Source organism: Lepeophtheirus salmonis, chromosome 14 (genome assembly GCF_016086655.4).
Source record: "Lepeophtheirus salmonis chromosome 14, UVic_Lsal_1.4, whole genome shotgun sequence".
NCBI classification, from domain to species: Eukaryota; Metazoa; Arthropoda; class Copepoda; order Siphonostomatoida; family Caligidae; genus Lepeophtheirus; species Lepeophtheirus salmonis.
In genome coordinates, this window is record NC_052144.2 from 11,131,650 (window position 1) to 11,152,154 (window position 20,505).

Below are 20,505 nucleotides of genomic sequence, written 5' to 3' on the forward strand. Positions count from 1 at the left end.
AGATAAATGGAGTCTGGATTAGTATAACGAAATAAATAGTAGCTAGGGAGATATATGTTTATTGCTTATTCTACTGGCAAGAGTTTAGTTTTTTAAGTTACCAATTTCAAAATTGAAAAAAAGAGTGGAAAAAATTAAAAATTGATCTTGAACAACATCAACAATTATAAAAAACAATTCCACTTGAAATGTAAAGAGTGGTCTAGACAAATGCGGAAAATATTCTAGCGCTTATAACTATCGAACTAGATGTGGTAGAACCATAAATTTTGAATTATTTGAAATCTACATTTGATGGAATTCAATTGTTCATAATGAAATTCGCCTCTCTTGATAACTTTGGCCACACAATCCAAGAAGATTTGAAGACCCATGAGATTTCTATCTTTTGGGAGGGTCTAGTATGAAGACTGTGCCAAATATCATTCGTAGGTGGAGGGCTTGAAGAAGTCCATTACGCGTAAAATGGCAAGCTGGATCCGCACGAAATCACCAAGGCCGGCCAAAGCTTCCAGCTCCGCGTGGCCGAAGTTATCACGGGAAACATATTTCTTTAAGAATAAATGAACGTCATTAAATGTAGCTTTCAATAATACAACTTTTTTACTTTTTTTATTACTGCTGCTACTGGTGGTTGGTAATGTCAAAAATGCAAATGGAGTCAAAATTGTCGACCAAGTAATCAAGAACATTGATATATTTTATGTGATGTGTGTGATGGTGCTTTTCATGCTCATTTTCTTCTGCTCACTGTCTTTGTTTTACAAAAAAATGGATGGAAATGTAAAAATGTACAGATTACAGGATGAGATCATCTGGAGCTCGATTCTATAGAAATTATTCAATCTGTGATTCTTGCTACCAGCTGAGAAACAAGGGAATGACATTTAATGTTTAGAACATTGTGTATCAAAATTCTTTTTAACTTGATAAGCCAAGGCCGCTAACACTTTGAGGAAATTAATCTGAGTCAAACCATCTTCCTATATTGCAAATTCAATTATTATCTTACAAATAACCCTTTAATACTAATTTTAGTTTTGTTCAACTTTTTTGTTAATCTTCATTTATTGATTATGAAGAAAGTTTCATAATTTACGAAATAATGATGTTAATTCTTTAAAATTAATGAGCATCTTTCAGAATTGAATTATCTTTCAAACTATTTAATTTGCATGTTTCATTAAAATCATTTAATTCTATTATGTCTATTATGTTTTATATCCATCTCTCCAAACGACATTTAAATTGGTCATTTATTACTAAAAGTTTATATTTTTTGTTCCTTTTTAGTTTTATAAAAAGGAAATTAGATAAAAAGAACAAAATTTCTTCTTATTTTATAAAAATACCATTTTTTTATACATAGTTAATAAAATCTAATTTTGATTTACTCAAAAGCGCCTGGTGATTTATTTATGAATAATTTTGAACTAAATTTATGAGATATATCAGTAGAAATATATATTAAAAACATAAAGAAATAGGCAAACAAGAATAACTAATGCTATTCTTTCTTCAAGTATTCAAACCAGTACATGTATGTTCATATACGCTACAATAGCCAGATCAATATAAAAGGGAGGAATGGAAAAAAATAAGTATCAGTCTACAACTGAAGAACAAATAATCAACATCAAAATGTACGGAAAATTAGTCCTTCTTTGCGCTGTCATTGCTTGTACCTATGGAGACAAGCCTCCAGCAGGATATGGAGCCCCTCCCCCACCTCCTCCTCCACCAAGCTATGGTGCACCTGCTCCACCTCCTCCACCACCACCTGCACCCATCCCACCATATGCTTACAACTACGCTGTTCTTGATGCCGAATCTGGAAACGACTTTAGTGCTGAAGAAGAGGCTAAGGATGGAGCTGTCGCTGGCCAATACAAGGTCTTGCGTGCTGATGGCAAAATCATGACTGTCACCTACACTGTTGAAGGAGACAATGGATTTGTTGCAGAGGTTGTGACTGAACTTCCACCACCTCCTCCAGCCTATGGTGCTCCTCCAGCTCCATTGCCTTCTTATGCTTAATTATTAAATTCCTTCTGTCATCAAAAAATCAATTACTCAGAATCCGTCCATCAATGGAGTAATATCTTTTGTTGTGATTTACTCATGTATTTTTGTTAAATAAAATGTTCAAAAAAATTATAGATATGTTTATAAGGATTCAGTTTCTGTTATTTCAGAAAAATAATAACTTTCATCCTTTGGATAATTGTCTATACATATGTAAACAAACTTGGATTGTTTGAAGTATTTTAGTGCAGGGTCTTTTTTATACCTTATTAAAAACTTAATTTAGAAACAGTATCAATACATATAATACGGATGTTGAATTCTTAGAACTCGGTAAAATGTAATGGACTCAAATTCTTTCTTGATCCTCTAGCGTGGATTAATCTCCCGATTTTAACAACACATAAAGATTATACTTTACTTTCGATATATTTCCCTCTCTCAATCAGAGGATGTTTGCAGGATTATATATATTCTTTATTTGGGATGGGGGACTACAGCACCTCCAGCTCACCCCCTATTGACGCTCCTGTAACCTCTTATGTACATTCAGCTATTATATGGGTTTAAAGAAATTACTTTTTGAGAAAGTTCAACTTTTTTGTAAGATTAGACAGCTTACCAATCTAATGAGGATGAATTGCTGGACAATTTTTTAAACTCTTAGTATAACCCTGGCCATTTTTTAGATTGTTTTATGGATTAAATCGTGTTATCACAAGGTAATGTACAGAACAGTTAAATTAATATATTTCATATTACTAGTTACTTGTATTTGAAAGTAATACGTTTCTTTAGAATATTACCTTTTTTGTAGAGTAATAAGTTCGAAGTTTTTTCTGATCGGCGATCAATTGAATTATGGTGATATTATACCACTGATCGTAGTATCATAATCGGTACTGATCTGTTTATCGCTATATCGCAACAAAAATAGCAAAAAAAAAAAAATGTGATCCGATCAATTTGTACAAAATTACATATCATGTAATGGGTCTGTGGTTTTTGAGACCATTCTTTGTCTTAAAACTGCTCTCGAGACTGTTTTTTCATGATTTTGGTCTGGTCTTGGTCATAGCTAGTCAAATTAGTCAATCATACCAACTCCTTTATATCCTCTTATCAACTCCCAGACTACCACCATCATATTATTTCTTTACCACTTTTTTGAAAGATACGGATAAGTGTTTTATATTTTTAAATTGTATACACGGTATACTTTGTTTGTATAGTTTGATAATTTTGACGTTTTTTTCCAGTAAGTTTGGTTATGAGCTTATTTAAATTTCAGCTAATAAACAAGACCCATTAATGGTTGCAATATCGCTGGATACAAAGGTAACTGTAGTTGGGAGGTATCGTGAATCTAACTGTAAAAAATTTATTTAAATTACCTGATTAAATGGTTTTCAAGCCACAAATATTCTATTTTTGCAATCCAATTATTTGTTCCCAAGATACGGAGTTCTTTCATTTTACAATTTCAGAAAAAATTTATGCATAGGACAAATTATGAATTAAATGCAGTCTACTATTTATAAAAAATTATTATTTTATACAAAGAGCCTTCTCAGTAGGTGATTTTCGTTCTTTAAAAAATTTCACATATTTCCACAAGAAGGCATCACTCTTTGTCGCTTTGTTAACAAACTAATATAAGATAACAACGCTCATGTTGCATAAAAACATTTTTTTTTTTTTTTACCCTAATTTATTCTCGTATGATACAGATTACAAAAGCACTAATTAAACCATCCAACAATACCTTAACTAATAAAAATGTTCATAGAATCACAATTTAGAAAACTATATAGAAATTTAAAAAAAGTTCAAAACACCAATTTCAATATTCATTTTCTATATAAATATTTAACCAGTATTCCACTTTCATCAAAACTGTCCATCTTGGATATTGATTTTTTGAAAATTTTCACCATCCATTTGTATTAGTACTTGCCTCGTACATAACTGACTGTATTTTTTATATCATGTTTTCTATTTTGTTTTTTTCTGGGTTATTTGACGCCACTAATACTCATCCTTTTTGATTCTATAGTTCCATTTTGTACTATCTCCTCTACTATGATCATTAATCACAGTACCGAAATAAATAGGAACAGAAAGGGCAGTATTTATTCCCACCCCTGATTTATTAGTGTAGAGAGAAGATGAAGTCATTCGATATAGGAAGTAAAAGACTGTTTTTGCATCCTTCTTAAAGCCTAAGATCTCCAGTCTACTGGAGAGCCCATAACAATTGATGCACCTCTGTCTAGATTCTGAGTGATAAAAAATATTTATTGAATCATATTTTATTTATATTTGTAGTTTGCAAATAAAATTATTCATTAGTATAAGATTCCATGATATTCTGAGGTGGTGGGTTGAAAATAAACGACAATCATCCCAATTTTTAAGACCCTCCCATTTTTGTTTGACAAAGAATTTTTGATTAAGTTATTTCTCCAATAAATGGTGGCAATAATACAGTGTATACTGTTAGACTTCAAGCGTAAATACTTTTGGATCATATGCTCTATATTCTATATTGTATATCCGATATAGTTTTGTAGGTATATTTAGATGATAGTAACATTCTTTCAAATAAGTTGCTTGGGTTAAATGTTATATTTGTTGAACATACCACCGTCTACGTCGTAAGCAAGTCTGTAACGTTTGAGAAGAAGAAGGGATCTATCAAAAAGGCCAAACTGGGCCCGAATGAGTTAAATAAAACAGCCCAGGTCAATTCCCTCAAGTCCATTAGGGGCCATGCAAGAGATATCGGGGTTTCAAAAAAGAATGTTTGGAAAGCAATAAAAAAAAATGGGGTTTAAGACCCTTGTGAGGGAGGAGAGTCCACAATTGACCCCTGCAATGAAAAAAAACCATATCCTCTATTATAAAGGCTCTTTTGAAAGAGTCTTTTAAGTTCGTTTGAACTCTTTTTTTGACATTTTGCCCTACCCATTACAGCCGTGATGCCAGACCTCTCAACCACATCCTTTGAGTGCATGTCGAGGGGAAGACTTGCAGTGTTTGTCATCCAAACACCGAGGCCTTCAAAGCTAATGTCAGCCAGTACTGGGACACCGTGGCAGAGGGCCACATCTGCAGCAGATTCCATGCCTTCTGCCGCCACCTGAAAACCACCATAAGGCTAAGGACAGCTACATTAATGATTTAGAGAGCTCATAGACATTTCAATTTATAGTATTAATTTTGTTGAAGTTCTATTGTTAATTAATAAGTTATATTTTTTTGAATTTTAGAATTCAAAGTGTACAGATTTTAACTGACTACTCGATATGTGTTAGACCTATTTACATCTACATCAAAAATGTATTCAAAAGCCAATATTATTATTGCCGTAATGCATGTGCATTTGGAGTACAACCTCCGGTAGGCTATGGTGCTCCAGCCCAACCTCCTCCTAATCCATCATATGGTGCCCGTCTAGCTTCATTACCTTCTTATACTTAAATTCCTTTAGACAATATTATTTCCATCAGCAAAATCGACTGATAAAGTTTAACTAAGTTGTTGATACCTTTGAGTCAAGAATGACAACTTTCCAAATCTCTCCTACTTCCTACTAAGTACCTTGACCAACATAACCACAGTGTTCTTACTTTCTCACATAAAATGCAACAACTAAAAGATTTTTTGACAGGTACTACCAAATTTAATTAATTTTGAAAATGGGTTATTGAGAGGAGCGAAATAAAAACCAAACATGTTCAAAACTGGCTCAGACTTTGTGTTGAGTGACTTAGGGAACTTTTTTCATTTAGTTTCATGGTATAAAATTATATAACTATATTAATATGTTTTTAAGAACATATCTAGATTTGTTTTTCTGTTGATCACAACACATAATAACCGTTTGTTTAGGAGGGGACCCCTTTAACTAATACATTTGAAGCACGCACATTATATCGTTTTGTACAAATAAAATTAAATGTTTAAATATAAAAAAATAATTAAAATTATCTTTTCCCCAAAAACGATTATTCTTTAAAATGTAGTCTCTTCTAAAAAAAAATCTAATACAGTTTTTTTATCTTCCAAAAATTAAAATTAAAAGAAAAAACATGGATATTATTCATTGACTTACGAAATATTAAAAGACTTGAAGACAGGAATTCTAACTTGTGTTGATTAAAAAATATAGTTGTTAATATTATCCTCAGGAGCAACATTGGCAGATTAAAAGATGAGAAAACTTGTTACTTATATAATAGTACGGTAAAAACATCAAATTTTTTAAAGTTGAATTTGAAGTAGTTGAAGATATATCGAATCAATTAATAATACGGTTATATCTAATCCGTTTACCTCCATTGAGTCAATAAAAAAAACTTATACATTATCAGAAAGGTATCTATACCTTAACCATCCTTTGGGAGATTTTAAACATGGGTTCTGAAATAAATCAACGAGGGTTTTGATTCCCCTTCAATTTGTAACCCTTTGAAATAGCACACATTGGCATATCCAACAACTATTTTTAATGTCCTAAAAAGTCAGGGATGTAAAATACATTCAAAATGGGACAACTGGTGTATGAATATTTTTTGGCTTTGGTCCAAAGATTTTGATACGATTAAAAAACCTTATTGCAGCAAACATTATATCATCTATTTTCCGGACAAACATTGCAGTCACATCATCTCATAAACTAAATTTGCTGTTCAAGGGTTAGATTTTGTAGCATTATTTTTATAAATCCTTTAATATCTTGTATTAGAAGATCTGTTCTTATTCGAAGGCAAATTGTTTGCATCCTCTCCCAGATACATATCAAGTTTTATTTATTACAAAACCTATGATATTCCTTCTAAAAATTAACATATATCCTACCATTCGTATTGGTATCCAACAAAATCCTATTTCTTTAAGGGTCCTTATAATATGCCAATGGGATTTGGTATCTAAAGCCCTATAATAATCATTGAACTGGGGTCATTTTCTTTAATTAATTTAACTCGGACATTTTAACAAAATAAAAAATTAAGTTAATTATTTATCACTAATCCTCTCTCTTCTGAGGGGTAATTATTTGTATGCAATAACCTATAGCTATTTGGAACTTTATAGTTTGAAATCGTTTTTGAATATAATAGTTAATATATTGTGTATATTATATATTTGATCCACCTTTAATATAACCATTTCTTTACAATACCATGAAACATAGATTTTAGAATATATGTAAGCTTTTCATTTCATAAATAAATGAACAACAAAACAATTATGTACATAATAGTTTATTTAACCAAAGTTTAACAATACATCTAAATTTAGTCTATAAATTACAATTAAGATATGATTTGTGTTTTCTTTATTTTAACTCTATCAATCGATTTTGCTAATATAAATAATGTAGTCATAAGGAATTTAAGTATATGAAGGCAATGGAGCTGGAGGGGCACCATATGCTGGAGGAGGAGGTGGAGGAAGCTCAGTCACAACGTCAGCAACAAAACCACTGTCTCCTTCAACAGTGTAGGAAACAGTCATGATTTTCCCATCAGCACGCAAGACCTTGTATTGACCAGCAATTGCTCCATCCTTAGCTTCTTCTTCGGCACTGAAGTCGTTTCCAGATTCGGCATCAAGAACAGCGTAGTTGTAGGCATATGGTGGAATAGGAGCAGGTGGCGGTGGAGGAGGTGGGGGAGGGGCAGGAGCACCATAGCCTGCTGGAGGTTGGTCTCCAAATGCACATGCAACGAGGGCGAAAATAAGAATGGCTTTTGAATACATTTTTGGTGTAGATGTGAATGGGTGTAACGCCTATTTCAAAATGATGGTAATTTGTTATAAAACACCTAGTTTTATAGTGGTTCCCATTTTACATGCATACTCAATCGATTGATTTGATTAATCTCAGCATGGAACTGGTATTTCTTCTTCTTCTAATGTTAATTACTACATAGTTTTTAAGATGCAACGTAATTTATATTCATTGTTCTAACATTGTTACATTGAATGTTCATTGATACTATTGCACACAATAATAATAAAGACCTCATTAAGGAAATATAACTTTTGGGACCAAAGACAATGAGCAATATCAATTTAATTTTCAAAATTGTTTCAGAATACTAATTTTTCACCCAATTTCATTGAAAAATAACATTAGTTAATTCAAGTTATTTTCAAAACTAACGACTTTAAGTAATAGTATATAAAATAACTATAACTTTTATTATAAATATATAGTTAAAAAATAACGCTAAATATAGAAACTGTCAACATAGGTCTTAATTGATTATACAACATCCAGATTATTTTTTATCAACGCGTATGATCCAAGAGATAGAGAGAGAGATAACTTTTTTTCATGTTATTATTATTTATCATGACCGAAATCCTTATCCCTCGCTATTGTTGTTGATCTAAAAGTGGATATAAAGTAGCATTTGTAGTCAAAGCTTGAAAATTTTAAAGGAGTAAACGTTGGAGTTTAATATGTTTGATTTATTTTTAAAAAGTTGAATGAATGAATGAGAAGATAGAAACAACTTTCTTTGTTCAAGGAAACACATGGCACAAACTTCTCAAATGACAATATTGGAAATTATATTGAGAATAACTTTAATTACTATCAAAATGTAGGTTTGATGGAATAATTGACAAAGTAATTTTTGGCCGCGTTTAGCGTCAAATAGAAAATCCATAGAGAAGCACGGTCGTCTTCCAAAAAGCGTTTTCTAAGGTAACAATTACAATTATTCAAAAAAAGAAGTTAACTTAATAGACATCAGCCGTTGGAGGTCCATAATAGTGCTTAATTTATTAAATATAAATATTGTGGAAGATAAAGGTAAACAAATACAGCCCATTTTTTAGTATGAAGTACAGAGGATATCAAAAGGTTTTTTTTCATGTCATAATAATTACTGATATTTTGTGGGATTGCCATTGGGAAAGCCATTGATTTTTTAAAGCATTTGACTCATTCTAGAATATTTTAATTATGAAGACCGTTCAGAATATGTTTTGTAAAAAGTTTTATAATCCAATTAACACTCTACTTTATGAAAGAGATTCAATATGTAAAAAGGTGGGTGCTAGAGTAAATCCATTGATTTGAAAGAAGTTGCCAACAGGGATACCCGGTTTCTCTTTAACTTTTTGTTGCGGCAATTGAAGGACTCAGTAGGATGATCATAAGTAAATATGGTAGATTTGATATTTAAGTAGGTTCAAGTGGAAAAATAAGTTATATTTATGTTGATGATGTGCCTCTAATGGTGGAGGTTAAATCGGGAAAAACAACTTACTAGAATAATAAAAATTCTCTGGAGATGCCATAAAAGAAGTTTGATAAGAAATCGGGCTTGGCTATCAGCAATTATAAAGCGGCAATACTACCAATTGGTAAGTGGAATCCCATATCTTACAACTAATTGTGAGGATACGTACAACAAGAAAGTTTGTACATTCCTGGGAATACGACGTAACTTTAGGAAATAGGAAGTCGTTTTACAGTTTAGTTTATTAAAAATATGCTGAGATCAATAATTTTAATAAAATTAAAAAAAACGACCTATATAGTACACAAGTAATTATATGGATCTTGAATAAAAATGCCCTCTTTTAGAACTCTGACTTTTTAGATTTTTATGTTTATTTATTACATTTATTTTATAGACGGACAAGTTAAGGTACTTTTCTAATCCAAACTGAGTCTTTGGGAAGTAATTTTAAAGAATAATGTTTTGTGATATTTTTTATTAAATATAGAATCCCAAATTTTGATCTTGTATGTATGATGCATTTTGTATAATATATATATATATAATATTAAAAAAGACCCAAAAAAAATTAGGTTATAGCTATCTAATTTAACTAACATTATGTGTACTTCACTTTCCTCCTTTTAAAAATATGTTCTTGCATAAGTCGAAAGGAATGTTCCAGGTGAGTATTCTGCTCAAAATGGACCCACAAGTAAAAATGATTTGTGGAACATTTAGAAGAGTGCCTGGAATGATATCATCTTTAACTTTCAGAAGGAGTCCTGCCAACGCCACATAATAATATAATTATTGCAATGCTGATTTTCATGTTATAGAGTCAGTGAACATTATATTATGTACCTGAATTCCGGGATTCCACAAACTCTAACCTTATCTTAAATTTAAACATAATATTTTTAGCAAAATTTGATTTTTACTGTAGCCCTTGCCATCCTCAAAATATGTTCTGGGGTATTGTAGTTTAAAAATTGTAATTTTTTTTTAATCAACCAATATTATCATCCCCCAAAACATTTTTTTAGTTATAAAGAAGTTCTTAAGATATTTTTTTTAAATGTAGAACTCCAAAGGTTTCAAAATGTTCCTTTTTATTAAAAAAAAAAAAAAACCACTAAAATATTTGAAAATGATCAAGAAATATAACACAATCATCCTAAATCTTTTATATTTATTAATTTATGTATAAATTATCAGCTTGTTTTGTAATGAATTTTTTAATAATCAAAATAACCTAAATCATTTCACCTGGCAATGTAAATGCAGCTAAAATGAACATTGACCACTTTATTGGAATTTTTATATATAGCCATTATTTCTGCGCAAATAACATGGCTCGATTCTGGTCCAATGAGATTTGGCCCACACTGAACTTTTCCAAATGGGGCACTTTGGAGAGGAAACCCAATAGAACCTCACATCCAAATGTGGACTCACTGAAGTCTTTCATTGTGGCTGTATGGGACAAATTGTCCAATGAGGTTTTCATTAACTCCTTTATGGCATTCAGGTGACTTGTAAAGGCTGATAATGGAGGCTGCCATATTGCGTGAAACAGTTTTCAAAAATCATGTTTTGTTAACGTTATTTTTTGCCTATTATTAAATCTATATAATTATTGATTTCGAGTACAGGTTTTGCTGCCCTACCCTGTATATAAAATACTATACTCGAGTTTTGTGCAATATATATGCTTAGTTTTTAGTCTGTAGTCATTAAGTGTAATCGAATGCATCTCTAAAAACTTATTGTATATGTTCATGATATAATACAAATTAACAAATAAAAATGGGAGGTTAATATTTGAGGACAACTTTTGATAATTTTTTCACTCCTCACAACAGATATGTTCTGAATTCTTTTTAAGACTTTTAATTAAGGAGTTCTCAGGTGGCTTGAAAGGGTTGATTTCAAGATATTAAAAAACATCGATTAAAATAATATCCCCAATATGATGACTACATGCTAAACACGAGAGTGCACGCAGAAGTTTTAATTTGAATGGAGATAAAATAAACTCAAATTAAGCTGTTGGCTGAAACGATTAAAACTTAAGGGTATTCGCACATAGATCTCAGAGCAGATCGATGAAAGTGATGAGCTCAAGGACATTGCTGAGAGGTTCAGCATGAACGTAAATACCGTGTGTAGAGTTAGGGACATGTTAAGGAAGGGGAACACAAGTTTCTTAAATAAAAAAGAGATTAGAGAGGCCAAGAACAACAAAAACACCAGCCAAGATCTTGGATGAGGTTAAAGTTTAAACTTTACCTCACTACTAGATGTGTTTCTAAATAGCATTTCCCAATAGTTATTTGAGTCAGATATAATTTGTAAAAAAGTAATTTTTTATTGATATATATATTTCAGACGAACTTTTTAAGAATATTAACAATTCTTTAAATATCTTCTTTCAGAAACTAATCCAACAAAGAAGTTTTTCTTTAGCTCTTTCAATAAGAAGACATGCTCCTTTATGTATTTGATGCCGTTTGTATCAAAAGACATAGCGTATAAATTTTCTTTTATACACCCCTGCTATAGAACATTACATATAGTATCAGCGTGTACTTCACTAGTTCTTTCAATTAAAGAGATAGCCAATATTTTTTACTGATAAGAGGCTCCAGTTGCTACTACGTCCAATTTCTCTACAATTATTATCATTTTTGAATCCATGGAATTGTTTTTCCCAGTGGAGACTTGAGTTTTAGTTCTCTGAAAGAGTCTTTTACTTCTTTGGATATATTTGTGCGTGTTTCCTCCAGTGCTCTAACTGTTCATGCCTTTGAAAAAACAATATCTCCAATTCATTTCTCCTCCACCAGCTTTAACTGTTGCTGCATTCAGCAGAGTTGCCATTATGTTCGAAATTTCTCCTCTATCAATGAATTTGGCTATTATCAGAGATACAATAACATTTTTGGCAAGGTCAGTAGCTAATTTTTTTTAAGTGAGTTGATCAGTGAGCTTCCTCTTTTTGGGAACAAATTCTAAATCTCTTTCAACTGAACTTCCTGGTTTAATCATAGGACATTCTTCATTTCAAAATTAATTATTGGTTGCATTATCATTACCAAGCAAAAGTTGGCAATGATAATGAACACAACTACTGTAGGCATTTAGCAGCCTAAAGTTCTATAGAAATACTCCATATGACTAAAGTATTTGTTATAGCCCAACAAGAGAAGCCGCTGAAAGTGTTCATCGCCAAGACGGTTTTGCTTTGGTGTGAGCACAAGTCCTCATTCACTGAAAAGCCTTTCGACTGATGCACTGGATATTGTTGTAACATTATATCGTAGCAATTTTTTAACTCTTGGAAATTGGTGCAGGCTTTCCATCACAGGGGCAGATTTTAGATAATCTATCATCTTTGTTTCCACGGATATGGGTACATTTCATTCATCGAGTTGTGCATCAAAAGAAAAAAAGCCCTCCTCGCAGGGGGGCAGCAGCAGCTGGATGATGATCAGGTATCTGGTCTAGAGGTTCCTCTGATTAAGAGCTGCGCTCTTTAGTGAGCAGGAACTTGATGTAGTCTTCCCTTGATTTCTCACTTACCCAGCGAAGCTGAAACTTAGGAAGTGAGACAGCAGCCAGCAATGCATCCTTGGAGTCAAGAGTTGCTGCAAACCGGCTTTTGATTGCTTTCACAATGATGTCAGGTAGTTCACCAGTCATTTTGGATATGCCATTTTTAACTGCTAGGGGTTTGGGCATAAGAATTTCCAAAGTTGGTAGAAGTGTACCGTCAATACAAGTGTCCTCACTCTGTAAAATGTCAAGTTCTATAATGAAAGTTTTCTTGATCAAACAATATTCTTTGACAAACTGGTATTCCTTGTCATTTATGCATTTCATGTTAAGCTGTGTGCAAAAGTTATTGATGTTGTCAATGGGCATTTCAATGTTACGTGCGTAGGTATCATAGAAGGAGTTTCAATGAGTGACTGTGGGAACGATTAGCTTTTTTTCACTGACCTCTTCCAGGTACTCTGATTCAAAAGTGGAACTGCTGGCCTTCGTTCACAGTGCTGTACATTTTCATGTTGCACTACAATATACAGCCATTCAGTCTTGATTAGATGACATCATCATCAGTGGCGGTGGTTAGCACATTGTGCAGGTATATTAAGGCTATCTCACTAGCCTCTTTCTCCTGCTCAAGTTGTGTTTGTTGAAAGTCATTGATCGCCTTCATAATGTTACTTCCTTTATCCATCACACATGCTGTCATTTTGTTGTTCAGCCCATATCAGGAAAAGATGTCCTCCAGCTCTGTTGCAACTGCATTTTATGTGTGTCTGCCCCTGAATCTTTTATAAGCTATTGCTATATTCTGTCTTTTAAAGTATCTGCATCGATCCTGTGAATAGTCACTCGCATGAAACTTTTGTTATTGGCAGTACCTATATCAGCTGTTACATAAACATTCTCTAGGGGGTCAATCTTTTTCTTGAGCTCCTTTTCCATTACTTCATAGGCTAGTAAATGTTTTCTTGCCTTGTAGTACACGCTGAAAAATAAAGGGAACAACTAGGTATTGGCACATTTTCATCATCTCTCACACCACCTGTAGTGTCCCTTCTTAAATTATATATCTGTGGAAACGTGTTTATATATTAACAATAGGACTCTATCATTAGAGATTTGTTTTTACATTTGACACATTGTCATGGTCAAACAGGGATTTTGCTGACAAGTTTTTGAAACACCGGTGATTCAACTGGTAAGAGAGGCAGTGTATCCTCTACGACGTACTCAGCCACCAACCTCCTCACTTCTCCTGGCTTAAGTATCTTCCTCACGGGTCTGGAGAAATATAACTTCTGTTATTTTGCTCGCACCATCATCTTCCCCCATCCCGCTGGCAAGAAATTGTTGAACCACTAGCTTAAGGTTACCGTGCACTCTCCAGGTGTTTCTTCAGGTTACTTGTGCTATTTTTAGCCCTTGACAGTTCCCTCGGCCTCCTACCAACACATAAAGTGCACCTTACTGTGAGGTTCTTGTCTATTTCTCTGAAAAATTGAAAATAGTGCGAATAAACCACTTAGAGAATGTTGAATTATCCTTTGTTCTTGGCATCTTGAAATCTCCAAACCAAATCGTCTTCTTCTCCTCTTCATTTACGGCTGTTACGCATGTGTTGTTTTTTCAAAAACTCCGCGCCTGTGAAACAACTCAGATTGTAACGCACGTTACCAGACTCAGTAACTGTAATAATATTACCGTAATATATTTAGTAGCGCATAATATTACTCTGTCCCTGCCTAATATAACATATTACAATAACACCTTGCTTTTGTAACGTGCTACGCCCAACACTGGTTTTGAACTAAAAATATGTAGGTTAAATATATTCATATCTATTTTAAAATGTAACAACATCAATTGTCAGTGAACAAGCCCTATACTGGTCAACTGACTAGTTAATTTACCAAGCTATTGATCACAAGTCTCGAATTTGAAATCTAAATTTCACTAAAATTATAAAGATTAGTAATTCTCATCTTTAAGGATAAAGAATTTACTGCGTGGTCCCTGACCTGTGCTATTCCTTTGTACCATAGAGAAGATATTACATATTTTCTTCATAAGTATGAAGATGTGATTAATCAATTTGCCACAAAAATTATTAAGACCGTAATATTATTATTTATATAAAAAGGTTTAGTTTATGTAAATATATATAAAATTTGCAACACTACTAGTGATCGTTATATAGTTATAAAATCATTTATTTTGTGGTAAATTATACAAACATACGAGGTTGAGAAAATGAGAATATAACATACATGCAATGGTGAGCATGATGTTATATATCTTAAGTAAATAGGGAAATAGCTAAAGCCTCAAACAAAATTGGAATTACTTCCTCCCCCCTCTAGTCGAGAGTCTATAAAATTATTGAGTTAGGGCAAGAGACTAATAGATCTCTCCTTGACTTCTTCAAAGAGAATGGTGACTATGCTATAAAATTTCTTTTTAGTGAATGAGTGAAGAGCACGACTAATATTTAAGTCAAAAGTGCCAGAGTTTTAGCTGAATTTATATGCTTGTAAACGATACAAGTCTTATTCTAGACAAATATGAGTCTGAAAAAAAGTGTTTTCCTCATCCAGAGAATCATTTATCCCACGAGCAAAATGTGAGATTACTTGTGACTTGGCTTGTGAAGGCAGTCTCAGAGACAAGGGCACACGAGGGGCGTTACCCTACCCGAGAAAATAACGTGATCTCTAAGAAAAATTGATTAATTTTAAAGTTAATTTATATATTATATTTGGAGTGATTTTTTAAGCCCACCACGAACAAATATCTGACTCCAAGCTGAAGAATACTCAATCTGTAAAATCTAATCCTTTTTTAGAGTGGAAACTCTGAGGTAGGTCACTATAATCTAATTATAGTTACAATTATTATATCATAGTACTTTAATCAACAACTTTAAACAACATATTTTTAATATAATACAAGGTATTATTCATACAATGTGTTCTATTTCGATCTTTTTCTGAAGGCGTTCACTTTAAATTAGTTCAAGAAGAGAGAAATGTACAATTGATCGCATGTGTTTTAAATAGTGTGCAAATACATAATCAAATGAATCATTTTATTTTGTGATGTAATAAGAAAACCAGTTATTGTTGAATATATTATTATGTAACATTGGATAGTGTTATATTTATATTTGAATAGTGGTACATCTTTGACGTCAAAATTAACCAAACGGAATGGACGGAATACAATGTGTTACAATCTCAGCACCATATACACTATTCACATTTGTTGCCACCTGCCTTGTGTTTTCCCTTTATCAAGGCTAGTGTTCATCTTTAACTACCCCTCAAACAATAACAAAACTGTTAAATAAGTTTTTTTAATACGAAATCTCATATATCTAACGGTATTAAGTTTTAACCGATGTCACACGCGAGATACACAATACTAAAGACGTTTAATCGAAAAAATAATACATTTATTTTTACTATACCTATTATATTATAATATTTTAGTTTCATGTATTTTTTGACATTCATTTGTGTGATTAATATATATTATTTGTCGGAAAAAAAAATCCAAAAATGGCATTTTGGCTAATATACAAGGCCGATTAGTTAAGGTATAGGAGGTATTTAGAAAGCTAAAAAGTTATCTTTGATTTTTTCACATCTTAAAGCATGGGAAAAATGAGAAAACATATCTAATATAATAATTTAATTCAAAAAAAGTATACTTTTAAATAGGTCTTGTCCAGCGGTTCCTAAACTGTGTGTAGTATTTTTAAAGTTTACTACAGTAAGGATTTACCATGGAAATTCGTCAATCACGTTCAAGTGTCATTTTCTTTACTTATACGTAAGTTAGAGAGCTCAAGATGGTTTTGTTTTGTAACTAATTGTTTATGCTTTAATATATCGAAATTTGAATTGTTTTCAATTACTCAATCTTCATTCATTGTAGAAATCATAAGTGTTCAGATTTCAATAGATCATCTGGTATTATAGCTATGAATTACATTATGCAACAACGATTTTGTTCCTGGTGTAATAGTTATTATATATTCGCTCTTATTTAAAAAATGCAAATAGGCAAGACTTAATATTCTTTGAGTCATACAAACCTTAAAAGTTTTGTATATTTATCGTTACATATGGTAAAGATGTAACCTTTTTTATTTCGACAAAATTAGTAGTAGCTGGATTGATTTTGACACCAAATATTGCAATTATCTACAGAGACAGTTGCAACTGGTTAGAAGGGAAATAAATTCGACTTAGAAATATGAAAAATAGATTTAAGAAACATTTTCGACGGAATATAACACATTGGCTGAAAAATTCCCCCCTGAACAAAGAAAACTCTTATTTTTTCACCAAAAATTAGATTTTTTAAAATTATTATAAACTTTTTTTATTATTCACTTTATGGAATGGTGTCCTATAACGCTTTTCCAGACATTGCTTAGCATGAACGTAAATGTTTCTTTTCAAAAAGTAGTGTAAAATTAAAACCCAATATTGTTTTTTCACCCATCGTTGTGGAAATAACAAAAGTTGTGTGACACTAAGCACAATTAATCATATACTGAAGGATTGATTGTCATAAAATGTTGACATCTATCATTTGAAGCTTGGTACTTACTGAAAATGAGGTGTAATTGAAAATATAGTGACATCTACAGGGTAGGGTAGCAAAACGTGGACTAGTAATAAATGTTTATTTTCTCTTATTATGAAAAGTATAACTGATTATTTGTTGAAATTATACTTCTGCCGTTCTTTTTGCATAAACAAACCATACTTATCATTTACTCGTTTCATCATCATGAGCAAGTAAAAAGCAAAAAGTAGGGCATCTCAGATTTCCTAAATGCTACTGTTGATGTGATGAAGATTACGGACATTGTTAAGTGTTCCAGGAGGAAAGTTTGCAAAGATGAAAAAAATGGAGAAGACTTCTCCATAATGTAAGGAAGTAGCGGACATAATTGAAAGTTGGATATAAAGTTCTTGTTAAGTTTGGAGAAGAATATAAAGAAAGATCCCGCTATGTCGATGAATCGCCACGTTAACGACTTCTTTGCCGCTTCCAGGACCATCCACAGGACTATAAAGCACATATTGGCATTATTTTCTTTCCCAAGGATCCCACATCACCTTCTGACAGAGAAAAATCCTCACATAGGTCAATTGTGGAAATTTTCTCGGGCAATAATATTTTCAAATTTGATACATTTCACAGGCCCTGCAAAAACTGCTGGATCGTAGGAAAATAAAGAAAAGGGCTCAGGGGGCTTACCACAACAAATATCTGACCCAAACATTGGTCATTGGCGTGTTGGTCTCTGATTCAAAGAAGACGTCTCCCTTTCTCTTCAAGTTTGGACAGAAAATCGACAAGGAGGCCTAATATAAGGAAATTAAATACACTAAAGTGCCAAAAATTCTGCATAGATAAAATGACTTGATTCTGGTCCAAAAAGATATGGCCCCTTCTTCACCAGATTTGAACCACAAACCTTTTCTATATGGAGCTCATTGTAGAGGAAACCCAAGTGGACCTCACACACAAATGTTGACTCACTGAAGTCCTCCATAGTGACTGCATGGGACAACATGTCAAAAGATCTTGTCATTAGATCCTGCTTACCTTCAGGCGACGTGTGATTGATAATGAAGATAGCCATATTTAGTGAAAAAAGTTATGCAAAAACCTAGTCCACATGTTTTGTCAACATTACTTTTTACCAATTTTGGAAAAAACAAAATTATTGATGCATTTCTAAATCCATCTCTCTACTGCCCCTTTTGCTGCCCTACCCTGTATATGCAAAGCCTGAAACTTTTAAGCCCATATGTTATTTACTAGATTCTTAAGTAAATACAATTGAAATGAAATATTAGTAATATTTTAAAACAGGTAATATTATAATATATTTCAGGTATAAGTGTATCTTGTGTCTAATTTTTGATATATTACATTAATAATAAACAGGGGAATGACATTTGCTTTATAAAATGTTTCTTTCTTACTGATTTATTTGTTTAAAAAATTGCATTAATATTATATAATTTCTTTTCATAAAGACACGTTTATTTTCCAAATTAACAAATAAGTTTAAAAACTGTTTATAAAAACAGTTGTTGTTGAAGACGTTTTTTCTTTATATGACTAATTCAAAATAAAGAAAAACAATGAAAATGTTGAAAAACCGGTATCATCTCTAATTTTAGTACGCAAATTTCTTTGTTTAAAGGTGTATGCATTTATTAGAAGTAAAAAATTTCTATATAAGCGTTGTTCGACTTTATTATCCACCACTCAACAATTCAAGTCCAAACTCTTCACAACAAGGGAATATGTATCGAAAGGTTGTAGCATTTTGTGCTATTGTGGCAAATGTATATGGAGACAACCCACCATTAAGATATAATGAACCGCCTTCAGTATCATCATCTGGATATAATACTCCTGGTCAATATAATATCCCAGCTTTAATTCCAAATACTTTACATAATGTTGCCAATGCTGAGTTACAAGCTAACAATGGGATTTTAAACGGACAATATAAGATTAAGCTTGATAACGGAAAGGTATTAACTGTCTCTTACTTCATTGAAGAACCAAGTGGACATGGTGATGATTCTACAAATGAAGAAGCATCAGCAGGCCCCAGTTATGTGGTCCCTTCCATTCCAACTCCTATTCCTTCAGGTTATGGTGCTCCAAGAGCTGCTGCCACTATCGAGGATTCATACGGCTCTCCTGTTTCTTCTACACCTGTACCACCCCATTCTACTTACGATGCTCCAACTCCTCATGCTCCTGTTGATTCATCCTACGGCGCTCCAGTAGTACCTTCCAATGGGGATCAATCCACTCCAGACGCACGTGTAGCTGCCGATTCATCATATGGTGCTCCTGTGGCACCTTCCTATGGAGTTCCATCAACTTCAGCTCCACGTGCTGCCTCCAATTCCCAATATGGTGCTCCTGTAGCACCTTCTTATGGAGCTCCATCAACCCCAGTTCCACGTGCTGCTGCTGAATCATCTTATGGGGCTCCTTCTGTATCAGCTTATGATTCTCCTGCAGAATCATCCTATAGCGGTCCTGCTGAATCATCTTATGGCGCTCCTGCTGAACCATCAGATGGTACTCCTGCTGAATCATCATATGGTGCTCCTGCTAAATCATCCTATGACTCGCCTGCTGAATCATCTTATGGTGCTCCTGCTGAATCATCTAATGACGCTCCTGTTGACTCATCTTATGGTGCTCCAGCAAAACCCACCCCTGCAGTACCTTCTTATGGATCCCCTGTTGAGCCTGCAGCCCCATCTTATGGAATTCCAGTTCCACGTGCTGCTGCCTTTCCATCATACGGATCTCCTGCCCCTCAACCTGAATATCTTCCTTCATATGTCTAAAAATGAAAAATATAAATTTTATTAAAGTGTTGTATTAAAAATAAAGAATTTAATGAAATGTTAATATTCATTTTTGACTATTCTAATTTACTATAAAAACTAACGGGATCTGTATTTTAAATCTGAAATCAGACCATAGTCATGGACTTTTTTAAATTGATAAAGATTTAACTATTTTCAAACGGGACAAATTTAATGATCACATTTGCCTAACTAAAACAAATCTTGTTTTTTTATATAACATACTGATGGATTTTTTCCGACCTTACAGT

General features: G+C 32.8%; 3 protein-coding genes across 3 annotated transcripts; 2 read left to right on the top strand and 1 right to left on the bottom strand.

Moving 5' to 3' along the window:
- The first annotated feature begins 1,593 nt into the window (after positions 1 to 1,593).
- On the top strand, positions 1,594 to 2,157 carry LOC121129362 (cuticle protein 7). The gene has a single exon (XM_040725083.2). It carries the CDS (start codon positions 1,642 to 1,644, stop codon positions 2,035 to 2,037), a length of 396 nt encoding a protein of 131 aa, XP_040581017.1. The 5' UTR covers positions 1,594 to 1,641; the 3' UTR covers positions 2,038 to 2,157.
- Positions 2,158 to 7,379: 5,222 nt separating this feature from the next.
- On the bottom strand, positions 7,380 to 7,849 carry LOC139907156 (cuticle protein 7-like). The gene has a single exon (XM_071893335.1). The coding sequence runs from the start codon at positions 7,792 to 7,794 to the stop codon at positions 7,426 to 7,428; it is 369 nt and encodes a 122-aa protein (XP_071749436.1). The 5' UTR covers positions 7,795 to 7,849; the 3' UTR covers positions 7,380 to 7,425.
- An 11,255-nt stretch (positions 7,850 to 19,104) lies between these two features.
- LOC121129574 (uncharacterized) lies at positions 19,105 to 20,297 on the top strand. Its single transcript, XM_040725295.1, has one exon. The coding sequence runs from the start codon at positions 19,163 to 19,165 to the stop codon at positions 20,231 to 20,233; it is 1,071 nt and encodes a 356-aa protein (XP_040581229.1). The 5' UTR covers positions 19,105 to 19,162; the 3' UTR covers positions 20,234 to 20,297.
- Positions 20,298 to 20,505: the final 208 nt, after the last annotated feature.